The sequence below is a fragment of the Hyla sarda genome, chromosome 8 (genome assembly GCF_029499605.1).
Source record: "Hyla sarda isolate aHylSar1 chromosome 8, aHylSar1.hap1, whole genome shotgun sequence".
In the NCBI taxonomy this organism is placed as follows: Eukaryota; Metazoa; Chordata; class Amphibia; order Anura; family Hylidae; genus Hyla; species Hyla sarda.
Genome location: NC_079196.1, coordinates 207142942 through 207164438, shown reverse-complemented (window position 1 = coordinate 207164438; position 21497 = coordinate 207142942). Strand labels below are relative to the sequence as shown.

Sequence of the window (21497 nt, the reverse complement as noted above, 5' to 3'; positions counted from 1 at the left end):
CGCTCGCGGCTGGACCGCCCTTTTCCACTGCACCAGCGCCGGGCATCAGCGGATGCTGCGATTCCTGCTGGAAAATGGAGCCAACGCCGATGCAAAGTAAGACTGTATAGGACGATATTGTGTGAGCGTCCCTTGTGGGGTTTCTTGGTAATAAAGTTTGTTCATTATAGGCATTCTCAGGGATTACTGACGTAATAGAGCAGGCATAGGCGACCTTTGGCGCGTCAGATGTGTTGGACTACATGTCCCATGATGCTTTGGCAGCATTTTGGCTTTAAAGGGGTACTCCCGTGGAAAACTTTATTTTTTTTATAAATCAACTGGTGCCAGAAAGTTAAACAGATTTGTAAATCACTTCTATCAAAAAAATCTTAATCCTTCCAGTACTTTTTAGGGGCTGTATACTAAAGAGAAATCCAAAAAAGAAATGCATTTCCTCTGATGTCATGACTAGAGATGAGCGAACTTACAGTAAATTCGATTCGTCACCAACTTCTCGGCTCGGCAGTTGATGACTTTTCCTGCATAGTAGTTCAGCTTTCCGGTGCTCCCGTGGGCTGGAAAAGGTGGATACAGTCCTAGGAGACTCTTTCCTAGGACTGTTTCCACCTTTTCCAGCCCTCCGGAGCACCTGAAAGCTGAACTAATTTATTCAGGATAAGTCATCAACTGCCGAGCCGAGAAGTTCGTGACGAATCGAATTTACTGTAAGTTCGCTCATCTCTAGTCATGACCACAGTGCTCTCTGCTGACCTCTGCTGTCCATTTTAGGAACTGTCCAGAGCAGCATATGTTTGCTATGGGGATTTTCTCCTTCTCTGGACAGTTCCTAAAATGGACAGAGATGTCAGCAGAGAGCACTGTGCTCATGATGTCAGCAGAGAAATCTAAAAAGTAATGCATTTCCTCTGCAGTATTTAGCCCCTAAAAAGTACTGGAAGATTTTTTTAATAGAAGTAATTTACAAATCTGTTTAACTTTCTGGCACCAGTTGATTTAAAAAAAAAGTTTTCCATGGGAGTACCCCTTTAAGAGGATCATGGGAAATGTAGTCCAAACCATCTGCAGTGCTGAAGGTGGCCTCTGCCTGTGATAGAGGATGCCCCCCCTACTAGGGACCTCCTTCTGTTTGACACTACTGCTCTGGTCGACATATTTCAACTCAATAGGGGGAGATTTATCAAAACCTGTCCAGAGGAACAGTTGCTGAGTTGCCCATAGCAACCAATCAGATCGCTGCTTTCATTTTTCAGAGGCCTTTTCAAAAGTGAAAGAAGCAATCTGATTGGTTGCTATGGGCAACTCAGCAACTTTTCTTCTGGACAAGTTTTGATAAATCTCCCCCAATGACGGCCATGTCATAATATATGTGTAACCGAAAATGTTCTCCATTCCTTATAGGGAACCAGGTTATGGCTTCACTCCCCTAATGGAGGCGGCGGCATCCGGACATGAGATTATAGTGCAACATTTACTGAACCATGTAAGTGTGTAGATAGATCGTCGCCCGGCATATTATAGTTTTGCTTCCTACCCATTTTTAGACGACGAGGACTACTGATCTCTACTGATCTGAGATTGTGGGAGCTTCACTCCCCTGCTGGCCGCCATCTACGTCAGTCTCAGCTCCATTGTACGTCTTTGGAGTCCGTCCGATGCACCTGGATGGAGATCGCGGTCAGCAAGGGAGTGAAGTGTTGGGATCTGAACTGTCCAGACACATTAAAAGGTTTTATAAATGACAGGTATACTCTTAAAGGGGTAGTCCAACCAATTTAAAGGGGTACTCTGGTGGAAAATAATTTAAATTTTTTTTTTTCAAATCAACTGGTGCCAGAAAGTTATACAGATTTGTAAATCACTTCTATTTAAAAATCTTAATCCTTTCAGTACTTAGCTGCTGTATGCTCCACAGGAAGTTGAGTTGTTCTTTTCAGTCTGATCACAGTCCTCTCTGCTGACACCTCTGTCCGTGTCAGGAACTGTCCAGAGCAGGAGAGGTTTGCTATGGGGATTTTTCCTACTCTGGACAGTTCCTGACATGGACAGAGGTGGCAGCAGAGAGCACTGGGGTCAGTCTGGCAAGAACAACTCAACTTCCTCTGGAGCATACAGCAGCTGATAAGTACTGGAAGGATTAAGATTTTTAAATATAAGTAATTTTCAAATCTGTTTAACTTTCTGGAGCCAGTAGATATGAATTATTTTTTTTTCAACCGGAATACCCCTTTAAGGTTCATGTGATTGCATGCACACTAAAGTTATGCAACATTCCAATAGGCTGTGCTTATAGAGGAAGGCATACCATTGTTTTCATTTACTTGATGTCATATAGTCCGTTCAGCCTCTGGTAACAGTCCGGCGGCTATTTTTCGGCCACCCTGTCACTGCGCCATGTGACTTTCCCAGCCTTTCCCCACCCTCTGTGCACATTTTTTAACCCATCCCAGTAAGGAGGCGTCAACTAGAGGAGTGACAGGGGTGTACCTTGCCTAACATAGGACATCCACAGGGCAAGACCGCAGTAAGGACTAGGAGGGTTGGAGACACATGGAAGTGCGCAGCCATGATAAAACCAGAAGGGTGGTGTTTCTGTCGTGAGGCAGCGAGGGTCTCCTGGGGGCATCTAAAAGCGAAAATCTGTCTGATACAATGCACATGATCTGATAAGCACAACAGACTTCTGCTATGGTTTCCTTCCTGCTCATCAAGGTGGCTTTGGTCTTCCCATCCCCTTTGCAATAGTTAATTTGGCAGAACAGTCTATCTAGCCAGTGTTTCCTAACCAGAGTGCCTCCAACTGTTGCAAAATTACAACTCCCACTATGCCTGGACTACCTTTTGCTGGGAGTAGTAGTTTTACAACAGCTGGAGGCACCATGGTTGGGAAACACTGGTCCAGTGTGAGATTCTTCCCAAACACCCCATGCTCATATATGCCCAGTTTCTGCTCTGTATTCTCAGTTTTAAAGGAAAATGGTCAAAAAATCCGAAACACCAGGTTATAGTGCAGGTTAACAGGAGACTGATTCAGGGTCACGGATATTTATACCTACCTGCAGTCCGGAGCGCCGATCCTCCAAAGGTCCCCCTCTTCCAGCGCTGACTTGCACTTTGAGGCGGGCTGCCAGCTGGATTTAAATGTTTATAAGCGCTGGTCATGTGAGCGCTCGTGTCTACTGAGCTCTCACATGACCGGCGCTGATGAATATTTAAATCTAGCCGGCGGGTCAGCGCTGGAGGAGGGGGACCTTCGGGGGATCGGGGCTCCAGACTGCAGATGGGTATAGCAATCCGAGACCCCGCATCGGTCAGTACATTAATGTACAGTACATTAAAGGGAAAGTGTCACACTTTTTTTTTTCTTTTTGGTGGTGATATAAAGTTAGTCTAGCACATATGTGATTGGCAACGCATTCCCTTTAAAGTCTGTGAAACCTGCTGATCTTGGCAGCCAATGACAGAAAGGATTGGGTTGCTGGTTTTTTAACATGCTGACCCTTGGTCTACTCACACAGTGGCATTTCCGCTTGCGGAATTCTGCCTCAATTTAACTTCTATGGGATTCTGCGCTCCCATTCAACCTTCTGAAATTCCGCAAGCGAAAATTCCATTGTGTGAATAGACCCTTATGTTTTCAAGGAAGGTAAGCTTCTGTGAGAGGTGTCTGGCAACATCATAGGGACCTGTCACGCTCGGCCAATATTTCCATGTGTGTTAGGTGAGTATGTCCTGATACCATATTTTTTTATTTTGTTTTATTTTTTTTACTTCGAGAAGTACCGATACTTTTTTTTTCTAGTACTTTCCCACACCCATTACAGATATATATATATATTTTTTTAAATGGGGAAAAGGGGGAACTGTTTTCAGTTTTAATTAGAGACTAAAATATATATATATTATGTGTAACAAAGTGGTTTATTTATTTTTTTTTGAATAAATGGGACCCCCCCCCCCCTTAAGACTTTTATTATGGAAGGGGCAAATTCACATTTATGATTTTTTCCCCACTATTTTTTATTCCCCATAGGGGACTATAACATGCAATCTGTAGATTGTATACACTGATGGGGTCCCGCCGGGAGGTATCAGGGACATTGCTCGGACATTAGGTATCAGTACAAGTACTCATGCAAATGTCCAGTATTGGTCCAGTATGATTCTGTCGTGAAATTCAATGCAAAAAATTGTACCGCTTTTGGTACAAATTTCCAATCTCCCCCTCCTTGTCACATTCCCTCCCCCTCCTTGTCACATTCCCTCCCCCTCCTTGTCACATTCCCTCCCCCTCCTTGTCACATTCCCTCCCCCTCCTTGTCACATTCCCTCCCCCTCCTTGTCACATTCCCTCCCCCTCCTTGTCACATTCCCTCCCCCTCCTTGTCACATTCCCTCCCCCTCCTTGTCACATTCCCTCCCCCTCCTTGTCACATTCCCTCCCCCTCCTTGTCACATTCCCTCCCCCTCCTTGTCACATTCCCTCCCCCTCCTTGTCACATTCCCTCCCCCTCCTTGTCACATTCCCTCCCCCTCCTTGTCACATTCCCTCCCCCTCCTTGTCACATTCCCTCCCCCTCCTTGTCACATTCCCTCCCCCTCCTTGTCACATTCCCTCCCCCTCCTTGTCACATTCCCCCCCCCTCCTTGTCACATTCTCCCCCCCCCCTCCTTGTCACATTCTCCCCCCCCCCCTCCTTGTCACATTCTCCCCCCCCCCTCCTTGTCACATTCTCCCCCCCCCCTCCTTGTCACATTCTCCCCCCCCTCCTTGTCACATTCTCCCCCCCCCCTCCTTGTCACATTCTCCCCCCCCCCCTCCTTGTCACATTCTCCCCCCCCCCCTCCTTGTCACATTCTCCCCCCCCCCTCCTTGTCACATTCTCCCCCCCCCTCCTTGTCACATTCTCCCCCCCCCCTCCTTGTCACATTCTCCCCCCCCTCCTTGTCACATTCTCCCCCCCCCCCTCCTTGTCACATTCTCACCCCCCCCTCCTTGTCACATTCTCCCCCCCTCCTTGTCACATTCTCCCCCCCCCTCCTTGTCACATTCTCCCCCCCCCTCCTTGTCACATTCTCCCCCCCCTCCTTGTCACATTCCGCCCCCCCCACGTTACATTCCCCCCCCGCTTGTCACATTCTCCCCCCCCCCCCGCTTGTCACATTCTCCCCCCCCCTCCTTGTCACATTCTCCCCCCCTCCTTGTCACATTCTCCCCCCCCCTCCTTGTCACATTCTCCCCCCCCTCCTTGTCACATTCTCCCCCCCCTCCTTGTCACATTCTCCCCCCCCCCCTCCTTGTCACATTCTCCCCCCCCCTCCTTGTCACATTCTCCCCCCCCCCTCCTTGTCACATTCCGCCCCCCCACGTTACATTCCCCCCCGCTTGTCACATTCTTCCCTTTTGTCACATTCCCCCCTCTGTCACCCCCCCCCCCTTCATGTCACATTCCCCCCCCCCTTCTTACCTTGTCCTGCAGCAGAATACACTGGATTTGCCGGGCGGATTTCAAACCTAGTGTATTTGCTGCAGAACAAGTCCTTTCTCCTTCAGCCAATCACAGGCTTTACACCACTGCGGCCTGTGATTGGCTGAAAAGTGAAAGGTCCTGTTAGATGAATAGAGCAGGGACCAGAGCGCACGGAGGGGAATGACCTCTGCAGGGACCGGGATTAGGTAAGCAGAAGGTTTTTTTATTTTACTCCTTTTTCCTTTTACATTTAGCTCAGTGTTTTTCTAACAGGGTACCTCCAGCTGTTGTGAAACTACTACTCCCAGCATGCCCGGACAGCCTTGTGCTGTTCGGGCATGCTGAGAGTTGTAGTTTTGCAACAGCTGGAGGCCCCCTGGTAGGGAAACACTGACTTTTAGTAGTTTTCTTTACCTGCTCTGGCCGGCCCCCGCAACGGGAGCCGACCAGAGCAGATAATCGCATGTTTTCCCGGGGGCCGTATCGCTATATCGAATTGCTTTTGCGATATATCGTGCAGCCCGGCCGGGAACTCTGCAATTCTACCCTGAGCGTGACTCGGGGTTACCGATCCTGGCAGGGAAAATTAACCCCGAGTCACACTCGGGAATACCGCTCAGGAGGTTAAAAAGGAAAGAAGCGATCTGATTGGTTGCTATGGGCAACTCTGCAACGTTCCCTTGGACAGGTTTTGATAAATCTCCCCCTCTTTACACAAAAAACAGTCTACAAGATCTGTATTTGTTTACCTGGATAGGACCATCTAATAGGGCCCTTACTCCCTTCTCCCTATGCAGAACGATGCGCTCTCAGCCAAATGTGTAGGTTGGGAGAAATAGCGGCCTATCTATTGTGTATGACCGGCCAGACTCTGGTTACATAGTTTATACCTATTTCCCTAATGAGTCCCTACTGTGTTGATCCAGAGGAAGGCAAAAAACCCTCATACTAGAGGTAAAAATTCCTTTCCGACTCCAATATGGCATCAGAATAAATCTCTGGATCAACGTTCTGTTCCTATAAATCTAATATCCATAACCTGTAATGTTATTATTCTCCAAAAATGCATCCAGACCCCTTTTGAACTCTTTTACAGAGTTCCCCATGACCACCTCCTCCGGGAGAGAATTCCACAGTCTCACTGCTCTTACAGTAAAGAACCCCCGTCTGTGCTGGTGTAGAAACCTTCTTTCCTCTATACGTAGAGGATTCCCCCTTGTTATAGATACAGTCCTGGGTATAAATAGATCATGGAGAGATCTCTGTACTGTCCCCTGATATATTTATGCATAGTTATTAGGTCGCCCCTAAGCCGTCTTTTTTCTAAACTAAATAACCCCAATTCTTTCTGGGTACTGTAGTCCTCCCATTCCCCGTATTACTCTGGTTGCCCGTCTTTGAACCCTCTCCAGCTCCACTTTATCTTTCTTGTACACTGGTGGCCAGTGTTTTTCACCATATTGGACACTATAACATTTCCTTCGGACTCTACCCAAATTTTAAAAAATTTTTCCTGTTATTTTAAAGGGGGTTAAGCTCAACGAGACGGACCACAGTGGAGATACCGCCCGCATGTTAGCAGCAAGATACGGCCATTCTAGGATAGTGTCCATGCTGGACTCCCATCGTGTGAAGGGATCCCGGACCCACAGTAGAGGATCAGGTAAGGTTCGGCCCGTCCTCCATCACTGGCCATTGTGGTCATTCAGTATTGTGCTCTATATAGCTGGGTTACGTTACGATGTGTTCATGCGTTCCAGCGCGTCATGAAGATCTCAGCTCATCTGACGAGTCCTCCTCAACTCCTCACCGACCAAGGCACCAACGTAGACCTAAAGGTCCCAGTATTCATGACGGTCCCCAAGCCCTGGCAAAGATAACAGGTGGTGGGCCCAGCTCTGGTGAGTACGGGGGAACACTGATCAGGTCGTAACTAGCATTGACCTATGCCAGTGTTTCCCAACTAGTGTGCCTCCAGCTGTTGCAGAACTACAACTCCCAGCATGGCAGGATGACTGCAACAGCTGGAGGGCCACAGTTTTGAAAGCAGTAGCGGAGCCCATCTATATAGGTGGTAGAATATCATACAGCAGGGTGACTAGCCTTTGGCTGTCCGGGCATGCTGGGAGTTGTAGTTTTGCAATAGCTGCAGGCACCCTAGTTGGGAAACACTGTCCTACAATGTACATTATATACGTTATATTATGTTCCCTTATCTTCACTTTAGGTGGTCAGCTTCCTCCTCAGGGTTATGTTACCTTCAATGATGCCGACTGTGAGACAGATGATCTACGACACCGTGACGTCACCTCCCCCATCAATGAGCGCGACGTGGAGAGTAATGGCAGCAGTAAAGGTCGGTGCTGAACAAGCTTGTATAATACCTGACCAATGGCTTTTGTTTAGTGCAGTGGTCTACAAACTATGACCCTCCAGCTGTTGCAAAACTGCAACTCCCAGCATGAGGAATTAGCAGTTTTACAACAGCTGGAGGGCCACAGTTTGAAGTCCACTGGTTTATTGCATGGTTTACAGCAGGATCCCTTCTATTTTTCAGAGGAGGGATATGCTGCAGCACAGCGGAGCAGCAGCAGTGAGGGCATATGTATCAACACAGGCGTCAGCAGCGAGGCCTCCTTGGAGAGCAATGAGGTACGCATGTCCTACACGGTAAGCTTGCTAGTACTTTTAACCTCTATACAGTTAAGAAGAATTACTCTGTAGTAAGGCATTTAAAGGGGAACTTAATCCATAGCCCATCCTTGCCCTCTAACCAACCTATTTAATTGTCTAAATATCATTCATCAGCTGTATAGAGCAGTTCCCCTCTCTAGTTGTCACTTACATGCAGGGAGCGAGGGAATGAAATCATCCAGCCATCCACTTTGTCTCTGTCCAAGACCCCCTGAGTGGTTTCTGTCCTTCACTGATGAGGTATGCTCTCTTTAGTGCTGAGAATTGGGAGGTGTGTGCAGCCTTAGCCAATCTGACACTGAATTTCTCTAAGTGGCAGAGCAGAGCAGAGCTGCAATGATTGCTGGGAGATGCAGGCAAGGGGAGGGAAGGATGGGAAAGAGAACACAAGAGCAGTAATCAGGCAGGATGGTTTACACAGGGAACATATCCAGGTAATGTGGTGGCTTTGGAGCTTTGTTATATATACCTCCCTGGAGGACTTTTCACAAGTGCAGCAATTATGTAGCCACATCAAAGAAGATTGTCCAGCATTCCAGGATGTCCAATAAAAATCTCTTATTTTATTTAAGATTTAAACAAAAGCACAGAAGTACAAAAAAAATCACATAAAATTTCCACCTTACTCATGAACACTAGGTAATTACCACTGCTTATGAGTAAAGGGTAAACCCTCCAAAACTCGTCAAGCCATTCTACTTACTATAAGACTTTTTGTGCTACCATGCTTTTGCTTGGATCTAGAATAAAAAAGTGATTTTTATGGGACACGATGAACAATCTTCTTTGATTTAAAGGGTTACTCCAACCCTAGACATCTTATCCCCTATCCAAAGGATAGGGGATAAGATGTCTGATCGCGGGGGTCCCCCGCAATATTGCATGCGGCACCCACCTGATTCTTGTCCGGAAGCGCTGGAGTCCCCTCAATGCAAGTCTATGGGAGAGGGCGTGACGGCCGTCACGCCCCCTCCCATAGACTTGCATTGAGGGGACGGGGCGTGACATCACACGGGGGCGGAGTGCTGGCGTCATGGACTTCCGTTCCAGTGTTCGCGACCCAGACCCTCCAGCGCTTCCGGACAAGAATCAGGTGGGTGCCGCATGCAATATTGCGGGGGGTCCCCAGCGGCGATCAGACATCTTATCCCCTATCCTTTGGGGATAAGATGTCTAGGGTTGGCGTACCCCTTTAAGTAGGTAAATTGGGCTTTTTCAGAAACAGCGCCTCTCAGGCTACGTCTGGTATTGCAGCTCAGCCATCCGAACAGATAAAGCAGACCCTATCTTTCTAAGTTCATACAACTTGTTAAGGCGTAGACGTATATCTTCTTTCAGGACTCGGATCCAGCGTTAGAAACCACCAACAGGAAGCAGCAATCCAAATCCTATGGCAAAGGAAGACAGCGCAATGGTGATGCCCATACTGGACCCTCACACTGCAGGACGTCCAACTCACTGAGCGAACCAAACATCCCACCATATGCTGGGCCCCAGGTACAATATAGAGACTTTTTACATCTGTTTGCCGATTCCACGGGTAGCTCTAACCCATTGTACTGACCACTCACTATGGCACGTACAATGATGCTTCCTAAGTGCCATCCTGTCTGATCAGCAGGGTTAAAGAAGCACTCCAGATATATTTTTTTTTTTTTTTTTTTTTTTAAGGGGTACTCCAGTGGAAAACATTTTAATTTATTTATTTTTAAATCAACTGGTGCCAGAAAGTTAAACAGATTTGTAAATTACTTCTATTGAAAAAATTAAAAAATCTTTATCCTTCCAGTACTTATCAGCTGCTGTATACTACAGAGGAAAATGTGTAGTTCCTTTCTGTCTGACCACAGTGCTCTCTGCTGACACCTCTGTCCATATCAGGAACTGTCCAGAGCTGGAGCAAATTCCCATAGAAAACCTATTCTGCTCTGGACAGCCAAAAGGGTGACAGTGAGTTGACCTATAATCACAATTTGAGGTGTTTTAATGAAGATTTAGGTTTTTACATGTTGAATCTTTACTAGACTTCATTTTTCCCAAATCGCAGGAAATATGACCGTTATTTGCACAATTGCGTTAAAATATCACAATTTGTGCTACGACTTTGGGACAATCACAGAAAAAAACTAATAAATAACAAAAAACGCAGTAAGAAATGCAATATGTAAATGCAGCCACAGTTTATTTACTATATATCCTAATCCAATAGAGATAACAGCAGCAGCAGCAGCATACAGATAGAGCTAGAAGGATTCTGGGATTCTGAGGCGAGGTGGTGATGTCATCCTGTAGTTAACAGTAGGTCAGCTGACCCAGAACATACCACTTGCTTTCACACATTAAAGGGGTACTCCTATGAAAAACAATATATATATTTTTTCATATCAACTGGCTCCAGAAAGTTAAACAGATTTCTAAATTACTTCTATTCAAAAATCTTAATCCTTCCAGTACTTATCTGCTGCTGTATTCTACAGAGGAAGTTGTGTAGTTCTTTCCAGTCTGACCACAGTGCTCTCTGCTGACACCCCTGTCCATGTCAGGAACTGTCCAGAGCAGGAGAGGGTTTTCTATGAGGATTTTCTCCTGCTCTGGACTGTTCCTGACATGGACAGAGGTGTCAGCAGAGAGCACTGTGGTCAGACTGGAAAGAATTACACAACTTCCTCTGGAGCATACAGCAGCTGATAAGTACTGGAAGTATTAAGATTTTTCAATTGAAGTAATTTATAAAACTTTTTGGAGCCAGTTGATTAAAAAAAATAAAATAAAATAAAAAAAAATCTTTTTCACCGGGATACCCGTGTAAACACACTGATATTCTGTGGGTCAGACTGGTGATCACATGACCCAGTTACAGTAATGAAACACATGCAGCTGTGCTGGAATAAAACAAATGGCACTGTATGTATATAACAAAGCCGGAGTACTCTCTTTTTATTTCCCATGTAACCAGGCCAATATATAAGTTCTGATATCTCTCTCCATGGTTTCTGTTCTCTCTTTAGGACCTGGCAGAACTTCTAGAGCAAATTGGCTGCTCCAAGTACCTGTCTGTCTTCCAGGAGCAAGACGTAAACCTCCGAATCTTCCTTACCCTCACCGAGATTGACCTGCGGGAAGTGGGCATCAGGTAAGTAAACCATCTCCACTATAGTGGCTGACATCATGCTCCTGCTTTTTTTTTTTTTTTTTTTTTTTTTTTTTTCAAAATGAGATTCTGCAGCAGCCGGGCCATTTGCTATCGTAGAATCGCCTGCGTAACACTGGTCACTGAACATATTCTTACATTCTATACCAGTGTTTCCCAACCAGTGTGCCTCCAGCTGTTGCAAAACTACAACTCCCAGCATGCCCGGACAGCCAACGGCTGTCCGGGCATGCTGGGAGTTGTAGTTTTGCAACAGCTGGAGGCACACTGGTTGGGAAACACTGTTCTACACACAATCGGGGGGATATGTTCTGAAATCAGTGTGATTTTTTTCACAGCACAGAGTGCGCGTGTTTGCCCTTTTGCCTTTTTTGTGCTACTGTCGCAGTATTTACATGCGTTTTTGCTGCAACAGCTGGAGGCACACTGATTGGGAAACACTGTTCTTTACACTATAGGGGGACATGTTCTGAAATCAGTGTGATTTTTCACAGCACAGAGTGCGCGGGTTTGCCTTTTTGCCTTTTTTGCGCTACTGCAGCAGTATTTACTTGCGTTTTTGCTGCAACAGCTGGAGGCACACTGATTGGGAAACACTGTTCTATACACTATAGGGGGACATGTTCTGAAATCAGTGTGATTTTTCACAGCACAGAGTGCGCGGGTTTGCCTTTTTGGGATACTGTCTCAGTATTAACATGCGTTTTTGCTGCAAATTACAAAAAATTATGGTAAAAATGGCGTGGTTTTTCGCGTTTTGCCAATTTTTTTTTACCACAATTTCAGTAAAAAACATGGTGAAAAAACGGCAGTACCGCCACAACGATACCGCAATTGTTCCACAAATAAAAAGCAATGTGTGAACACATCCTAAACATTGGGAAATATTTCACTATCCTTCTCAGCATGTACATGTGGTGGTGGTGGTTGTTGTTGTGGTTGTTGTTGTTGGTTTTGTTGTGGTTTGTTGGTTGTGTTGTTTTGTTGTTGTGTGTGTTTTCTTTTTTTTTTTTTGTGGAGGAGGAGCTCGACTTGAGCCCCTCCCCACACAGAGCATCAGTTGGCTGTCCAGGCATGCTGGGAGTTGTAGTTTTCCATCATTTGAAGGCCCACTGTATTAGATCAATGTCCTCTACTGGACTTTGTGGGGGAGATTTATCAAAATCTGTGCAGAGGAAAAGTTGTCCAGTTGCCCATAGCAACCAATCAGATCACTACTTTCATTTTGCAGAGGCCTTATTAAAAATGAAAGCAGCGATCTGATTGGTTGCTATGGGCAACTGGGCAACTTTGCCTCTGCACAGGTTTTGTGGATGGTGTAGATTTTTTTTCACCCCGAATATTATCTTCCTGAGGCTCTGCCATTTTATTAGCTTTGCCGTCGGGATACCTCGCCTTATTACCGGGATTTTCTCAAATTGCTGGAAAAAAATTGTGCAATTCTACAGCGATCATACCTGTCATTTTCCATAAAAAAAAAAATGGCTAAAATGCTTGTGGTAACCATAAAGTACCACAAATAGAGATGAGCGAACTTACAGTAAATTCGATTCGTCACGAACTTCTCGGCTCGGCAGTTGATGGCTTTTCCTGCATAAATTAGTTCAGCTTTCTGGTGCTCCGATGGACTGGAAAAGGTGGATACAGTCCTAGGAGACTCTTTCCTAGGACTGTATCCACCTTTTCCAGCCCACCGGAGCACCGAAAAGCTGAACTAATTTATGCAGGATAAGACATCAACTGCAGAGCCGAGAAGTTCGTGACAAATCGAATTTCACTCATCTCTAACCACAAACACAGCCTGAGCCATGCCTCAACTGTAAACCTCCTAAAAATGCAACAATAATATCTCTCAATATTATAACTCATGATTTTCATTTTCCCGACTGAATTTTTCAGGGTTTAAAATTTGGCACAAATTTTTTTTTCAGAGAATGAAATGAAATGAAAAAAGGGCAGAGAAACCTCACCTCACGTATTTTGGACCAAAAACATAGTCATTTCCAGTCTGACCACAGTGCTCTCTGCTGACACCTCTGTCCATTTTAGGAACTGTCCAGAGCAGCATATGTTTGCTATGGGGATTTTCTTCTGCTCTGGACAGTTCCTAAAATGGACAGAGGTGTCAGCAGAGAGCAATGTGGTCAGACAGGAAAAAAAAAAATCAAAAAGAAAAGAACTTCCTCCGTAGAATACAGCAGCTGATAAGTACTGGAAGGATGAAGATTTTTAAATAGAAGTAATTTACAAATCTGTTAACTTTCTGGCACCCCTAGATTTAAAAAAAATAAATAAATAGTTTTCCACCGGAGTAACCCTTTTAAGGTAAAAACAGGCGGCATCCTTAAAGGGGTATTCTGCTCTAAACATCTTACCGCAGGGGTCTCAAACCTTCAACTGGACATGCCCAAACAGCCATTTGCTGCAGCTAACGGCTGTCAGAATGCTGGGAGTTGAAGTTTTTGCAACACTTGGAGGGCCACCAGTTTGAGACCACTGCCTTATCCCCATCTTATTGCGAGCCCCCCTGTCTCCGGGCCGACAGCGACGGCGTACGGAACACGGAAGCTTGCAGATTCTTAGTTTGTGATGTCACTCCACACCCCCTCCATTCATGTCTATGGGGAGGGGTGTGACAGCTACGTACGTATCTGTCACGCCTCCTCCCATAGATGTGAATGGAGGAGGCGTGGCTCTGTGCACTGAATGACGGGGGGGGGAGGTGCCACATCGGAGATCGCGGGGGTCCCCTAACATCTTGGGATAGGGGATAAGATGTTTTTAGCGGAGTACCCCTTAAAGGGGTCAATATTACTCTACCTTCTGTGTTTTGTTTTTTTTTCCATTTTACAGCCTATTTGGACCAAAGCGGAAGATGACGTCTGCCATTGCCCGTTGGCATAGTTCTGCCCGCCCTCCCGGGGATGCGCTGGAACAAGCTTATGCCGATCGTCTGGAAGCCGAGATGCAGGAACTAGCCATACAGCTTCATAAGGTAAACTCGTGTCTGCCCGGTCAGCCATGTTGTCGTTCCTAGATCTCTGCTGCGCCATGTGACTGACATGTATTGTTTCGCTTTCCTGCGCAGAAGTGTGAGGAGACAGAGACCCTGAAAGGACAGGTGGACCAGGAGAGGGAGCTGAGGGCTGTAGCGGAAGGCTGCCTCATGGAGCAGGACACAAAATGGAGGGCATTTCGCTGCCAGTTGGAAGCCACTAGCAACCTGGCTACTGATGCACAACGGGCGCTAGCCCAACTCAGGTACTTGGCATACTCCTGTGTTTCCCAATTTCACCTCTAGCTGTTGCAAAACTACAATTCCCAGCATGCTGGGTGTTTTAGTTTTGCAACAGCTGGAGGCACACTGGCTGGGATACACTACCCTGTCCTGGGGATATGTTTTTAATAACCGGAATACCCCCTTTAACCTCTTCAGGACATAGGGCGTATGGATACGCCCTGCATCCCGAGTCCTTAAGGCCCAAGGGCGTATCCATACGCCCATGGGAATTCCGGCCCCCACCGCTAGCCGGTTGGGGACCGGAGCCGGATGCCTGCTGAAATCGTTCAGCAGGCATCCCGGCATATCGCCCAGGGGGGTCATTCAGTCCAGCGATCTGCGGCGATTCCGGGTCAATCGGGTCTCCAGTGACCCGGTGACCCGGAATTACTGGCTGTTCGGGGCCGTCTCTGACGGCCCCGAACAGCCAGAGCCTGCAGGGGTGAGGTGGCACTGGTGCCACCTCACGATCGCCCTGATTCGTCGGCCGGATTACCGGCCGACCAATCAGGGCGCCTGCTGCGGGTGTCACTCCCGCACCCGCTCCGCCCCTCTTCTGGAGGACGTGAGCGGGTGCGGGACGTGCACCCCGGGTGCTGGGGACCCCGATCCCCGGCGCCCCTGTTGGGATCGGGGCCCCAGGAGCAGCTGTGGCGGCGGGACTGACCTGCAGCGTCTGGATCGTTGGAGGTGAGTGACAGCCTCCTGCTGTTGCTTAGCAACAGCTCCCAGCATGCAAAAAGGGCATGCTGGGAGCTGTAGTTATGCAACAGCAGGAGGCAGACCACCACAACTCCCAGCATTCCCTTATGGGCATGCTGGGACTTATGGTTTTGCAACAGCTGGAGGCACATTCTTTCTATGGAAAAGTGTACCTTCAGCTGTTGTATAACTACAACTCCCAGCTTGCACAAACAGCTAAAGTGCATGCTGGGAGTTGTAGTGGTGCATCTGCTGGTTGCATAACTACAACTCCCAGCATGCCCGTTGGCTGTCGGTGACTGCTGAGAGTTGTAGTTTTGCAACAGCTGAAGGCACACTGGTTGTGAAACTCATTTTTTTTTTTTACCTAACTCAGTGTTTCACGACTGGTGTGCCTCCAGCTGTTGCAAACTACAACTCTCAGCAGTCACCGTACACCATGCACCGTACATGCTGGGAGTTGTAGTTTTGCAACAGCTGGAGGCACACTGGTTGTGAAACACTGAGTTAGGTCACAAACTCAGTGATACATAACCAGTGTGCCTACAGTTGTTGCAAAACTGCAACTCTCAGCAGTCACCGACAGCCAACGGGCATGCTGGGAGTTGGAGTTATGCAACAGCTGGATGTCCCCCCAATGTGAATGTACAGGGTACACTCACATGGGCGGAGGATTACAGTAAGTATCTGGCTGCAAATTTGAGCTGCCGCAAACTTTCTGCTGCAGCTCAAATTGCCAGCGAGAAACTACTGTGAACCCCCGCCCGTGTGACTGTACCCTAAAAACACTACACTACACTACCACAAAAAATAAAAAGTAAAAAACACTACATATACACATACCCCTACACAGCCCCCCTCCCCTCCCCAATAAAAATTAAAAACGTCTGGTACGCCACGGTTTCCAGAACGGAGCCTCCAGCTGTTGCATAACAACTCCCAGTATTGTCGGACAGCCGTTGACTGTCCAGGCATGCTGGGAGTTTTGCAACAGCTGGAGGCACCCTGTTTGGGAATCACTGGCGTAGAATACCCCTATGTCCACCCCTATGCAATCCCTAATTTAGGCCTCAAATGCGCATGGCGCTCTCACTTTGGAGCCCTGTCGTATTTCAAGGCAACAGTTTAGGGTCACATATGGGGTATCGCCGTACTCGGGAGAAATTGTGTTACAAATTTTGGGGGGTATTTTCTGCTTTTACCCCTTTTTAAAAATGTAAAATTTTGGGGAAAACAAGCATTTTAGGGAAAAATTTTTTTTTTTTTTTACATATGCAAAAGTCGTGAAACATCTGTGGGGTATAAAGGTTAACTTAACCCCTTGTTACGTTCCCCGAGGGGTCTAGTTTCCAAAATGGTATGCCATGTGTTTTTTTTTTGCTGTTCTCTTCCAATAGGGGCTTCCTAAATGCGGCATGCCCCCAGAGAAAAATTTGCGTTCAAAAAGCCAAATGTGACTCCTTCTCTTCCGAGACCTGTAGTGCGCCAGCAGAGCACTTTTCACCCCCATATGGGGTGTTTTCTGAATCGGGAGAAATTGGGCTTCAAATTTTTAGGGGTATTTTCTGCTATTACCCTTTTTAAAAATAAAAATTTTTTGGGAAAACAAGCATTTTAGGTAAAAAATATATTTATTTTTTTACATTTGCAAAAGTCGTGAAACACCTGTGGGGTATTAAGGTTCACTTTATCCCATGTTACATTCCCCGAGGGGTCTAGTTTCCAAAATCGTATGCCATGTGTTTTTTTTTGGCTGTTCTGGCACCATAAGGGCTTCCTAAAGGCAACATGCCCCCCAAAAACCATTTCAGAAAAACGTACTCTCCAAAATCCCCTTGTGGCTCCTTCCCTTCTGAGCCCTCTACTGCGCCCGCCGAACACTTTACATAGACATATGAGGTATGTGCTTACTCGAGAGAAATTGGGCTACAAATACAAGTAAAAATTTTGTCCTTTTACCCCTTGTAAAAATTCAAAAATTGGGTCTACAAGAACATGTGAGTGTAAAAAATGAAGATTGTGAATTTTCTCCTTCACTTTGCTGCTATTCGTGTGAAACGCCTAAAGGGTTAAAACGCTGACTGAATGTCATTTTGAATACTTTGGGGGGTGTAGTTTTTATAATGGGGTCATTTATGGGGTATTTCTAATATGAAGACCCTTCAAATCCACTTCAAACCTGAACTGGTCCCTGAAAAATACTGAGTTTGAAAATTTTGTGAAAAATCGGAAAATTGCTGCTGACCGTTGAAGCCCTCTGGTGTCTTCCAAAAGTAAAAACTCATCAATTTTATGATGCAAACATAAAGTAGACATATTGTATATGTGAATCCCAAAAAAAAATGTATTCGTAATATCCATTTTCCTTACAAGCAGAAAGCTTCAAAGTTAGAAAAATGCTAAATTTTCAAATTTTTCATCAAATTTACGGATTTTCACCAAGAAAGGATGTAAGTTACCACAAAAATTTACCACTATGTTAAAGTAGAATATGTCACGAAAAAACAATCTCGGAATCAGAATGATAACTAAAAGCATTCCAGAGTTATTAATGTTTAAAGTGACAGTGGTCAGATGTGCAAAACACGCTCTGGTCCTTAAGGCCAAAATGGGCTCCGTCCTGAAGGGGTTAAGGTCTCCATTAGAGATGAGCGAACTAACAGTAAATTCGATTCGTCATGAACTTCTCGGCTCGGCAGTTGATGACTTATCCTGCGTAAATTAGTTCAGCCTTCAGGTGCTCCGGTGGGCTGGAAAAGGTGGATACAGTCCTAGGAAAGAGTCTCCTATGACTGTATCCACCTTTTCCAGCCCACCGGAGCACCTGAAAGCTGAACTAATTTATGCAGGAAAAGTCATCAACTGCCGAGCCGAGAAGTTTGTGACGAATCGAATTTACTGCAAGTTCGCTCATCTCTAGGCACCATACGTATTAGAAAACTCTAAAATGTTGGCAGTATCTGCCAATCTTATGGCTTCTGGACCCCTGTATTGTGTAATTGGGCATGTTGACCTCCAGCATTCAATCCTTTTGTCCCCCCTGGAGAAATATCGCTGGCAGATGAGTCTGGCAGCAGCTTACTAAGCTCTCCCTATTTAAGGGGTACTCCGGGGGAAAACTTTTTGATTTATTTTTTTTCCAAATGAACTGGTGCCAGAAAGTTAAACTGATTTGTAAATGACTTCTATTTAAAAATCTTAACCCTTCCAGTACTTATCAGCTGCTGTATACTATAGAGGAAGTGCTTTTCTTTTTGAATTTCCGTTCTGTCTGACCACAGTGCTCTCTGCTGACACCTCTGTCCATGTCAGTAACTGTCCAGAGCAGGAGAAAATCCCCATAGAAAACCCTCTCCTACTCTGGACAATTCCTGACATGGACAGAGGTGTCAGCAGAGAGCACTGTGGTCAGACAAAACGGAAATTCAAAAAGAAAAGCACTTCCTCTATAGTATACAGCAGCTGATAAATACTGGAAGGATTAAGATTTTTATATAGAAATAATTTACAAATCTGTTTAATATTCTGGCACGAATTGATTTACATTTTTTTAATTTTTTTACCCCCTTTAAATACATGTGACAAAGTGAACGTGCAGGTCTGTGCATGGTCTTGGGGGAATAAAGAGCGTTAGCCTCTGATCCAATGGCCGTTTGTCCAGTACAGTGTTTCCCAACCAGTGTGCACACAGCTGGAGGCACACTGTAAAACAATGCCCTAGTGGCTACCACAACCACTAGAGATGAGCGAACTTACAGTAAATTCGATTCGTCACGAACTTCTCGGCTCGGCAGTTGATGACTTTTCCTGCGTAAATTAGTTCAGCTTTCAGGTGCTCTGGTGGGCTGGAAAAGGTGGATACAGTCCTAGGAGACTCTTTCCTAGGAATGTATCCACCTTTTCCAGCCCACCGGAGCACCTGAAGGCTAAACTAATTTACGCAGGATAAGTCATCAACTGCCGAGCCGAGAAGTTCGTGACGAATCAAATTTACTGTAAGTTCGCTCATCTCTAACAACCACTTCTCCACAATGACGGTTCCCTAGGGAGAAGAAGCATGTACTGTATGTTCTTCATTCCAGAATCTTTTCAAATTATTATTATTTATTTTTTTACCATAGGAGCTGCCAGGAAGAGCTGTCACTGCGGCTGGGCAAAGTGAACACCACAAGGACGCCTGGCTGTAGGCCTACAGGTAAAGGGTGAAGAAACTGCATTGTGTCGAAAATGTGATGTCTATTAAATTTTAGGGAACCAAGTAATAAAGGGTTCCTTGTAAATTGTACTACAGCAATGATTCCCAAGCAGGGTGCACTATATTAGCATGTGCAATGCCCCTGACCCCAGTAAATAAGACACCTGATTATTTTTTAAAGGGTACCTTTCATCAAAAAAACTTTTGATATATTATAGATTAATGTATGCAGAATAACTTTCCAATAGCATGTTATTAAAAAATATGCTTCTTTCTATTTAATTTTCGACTTTGAAAAAATGACCACTAGGGGTCTCCCTACCAGTCTTTTATTTATTTATTTTTTTATAGATTTCAGACTCATGCTGGAGTCCTAAATCTTAGACTGCAACCGTGACACAGACAAACTCAGCACTGCTCCCTGCCAGGGAGTTTGTCTGTGTCCTGGCTGCAGTCTGAGATTTAGGATTCCAGCATGAGTCTGAAATTTATAAAAAAAAATAAAAATAAAAAAATAAATAAAAAAAAGACTGGTAGGGAGACCCCTAGTGGTCATTTTTTTCAAAGTCGAAAATTTAAAAAGAAAGAAGCATATTTTTTAATAACATGCTATTGGAAAGTTATTCTGCATACATTAATCTATATTATATCAAAAGTTTTTTATTGAAAGGTACCCTTTAAATTGGTCGGGGGTCCCAGCAGCCTGTCCCCCACCGATCAGCTAGTTACCTCCTATCCTGTGGAGAAGTCTATTATCTTGGGATAACCATTTTAAAGAGTACCTGTCATGATCTTGCTAAATGTTATAATCCTCCCAGGTCACTGCCCCCATCATGATAAACCACCCCCTGCCTTTATTTTTATTATTTTTTAGTTTTCTACCTTGATATCGCTCTGTATTTTCTGCTCAGTCAGATTCACAGACTGGGAAGGGGCGTTCCCCAGCAGGCGTGACATCATCTGAAGCCATACAGGGGAGAACTTCCTCCTCACTCTGCTACACCCAGCCCAGAGCAGTTCAGTGTGAGATAAGCTATGATTGGCTAAGGCTGCACCCCCCACCCCCTCAGAATTTCCTTATTTTGGACTTCTGCCAGGCCAGCAGGAGTCCAAAGTCTGTACAAGAGATGGGGGGGGGATGTGCTCTGGACAAGTAGGGAGACACCTAGTGGCAGCTTTTTAAACACAAATAAAACATAGAAAACTTTTTTTTTTAACCAAGTACATTAGAAAGATTTTTTATTTACCATAAGAAGTGCAATAGCAAAGATTAGTTTTAAAGGAGAACTCCAGAATACAAAAATTGTCCTCCATACTGTCGCCAGTAAAAAAAAAATAAAAAAAAAGATGTACATACCTTCCTCCGCTCCCCCAGGGCTTCCGGTAACCGCGATGCTCTCCCTGGTTGCCGGTGGTCGAAGAGTCATACTGCACTCAGCCAATCACCGACCGCAGTGTGACGTTTTCGGCCCCGGCAGCAGATGCCGGTGTAGTGAAGAATTTTGTGTCTTGAAGCGTTCTCACACTGACGCTCAGCCTATCGCCGGCCAAGTCGGGACTTCACTGCGGCCGGTGATTGGCTGAGCGCAGTATGACTCGCTGACCACCGGCAACCAGGAAGAGGATCGCGGTGGTGGCCAGAGCGGGTTACCGGAGGCACCAGGGGAGCGAATGAAGGTATCTATCATTTTTTTTACTGCCGGCAGTATGGAGGACAATTTTTGTATTCTGGATTTTGTATCCTCCTTTAATGAGAGGGCCCATTTAACTATAGAACACCAGGTTCCTCCACCAGTAATTGGTGGATAATGTTGATCTCGGTAATGCTATGCGGCTTTTCTTGTCAGGTCCTCATGGAAGTAATGCTGCCCCACTGAAGGCTTTCAGCATGCAGGAGCTATCGACCTCTCTGGAGGACAGCACGGCGGTTTTAGGTAAGCTGCAGTCTAGTTGTCGGGATAAGAGACATTATAGTTCTTGGTTATACCAGAGTAAAGACGTCAA

At 45.7% G+C, this 21497-nt stretch overlaps 1 protein-coding gene across 4 annotated transcripts in view; it reads left to right on the top strand.

Annotated features, from left to right (window-relative positions):
- The window catches only part of ANKS3 (ankyrin repeat and sterile alpha motif domain containing 3), a 29816-nt gene that overhangs the window by 4303 nt on the left and 4016 nt on the right, over window positions 1-21497 (top strand). For 3 of the 4 annotated variants that reach the window (XM_056533990.1, XM_056533989.1, XM_056533988.1), the window contains 12 exons: window positions 1-96; window positions 1402-1483; window positions 6999-7134; window positions 7232-7372; window positions 7699-7827; window positions 8029-8141; window positions 9504-9662; window positions 11174-11298; window positions 14170-14311; window positions 14405-14577; window positions 19420-19493; window positions 21341-21427. The exon at window positions 1-96 is cut by the window's left edge and continues 26 nt beyond it. In XM_056533990.1, the coding sequence (XP_056389965.1) occupies window positions 1-96; window positions 1402-1483; window positions 6999-7134; window positions 7232-7372; window positions 7699-7827; window positions 8029-8141; window positions 9504-9662; window positions 11174-11298; window positions 14170-14311; window positions 14405-14577; window positions 19420-19493; window positions 21341-21427 (1457 nt within the window). The remainder of the gene's footprint in view (window positions 97-1401; window positions 1484-6998; window positions 7135-7231; window positions 7373-7698; window positions 7828-8028; window positions 8142-9503; window positions 9663-11173; window positions 11299-14169; window positions 14312-14404; window positions 14578-19419; window positions 19494-21340; window positions 21428-21497) is intronic. The other variant, XM_056533991.1, reaches the window with a different exon arrangement.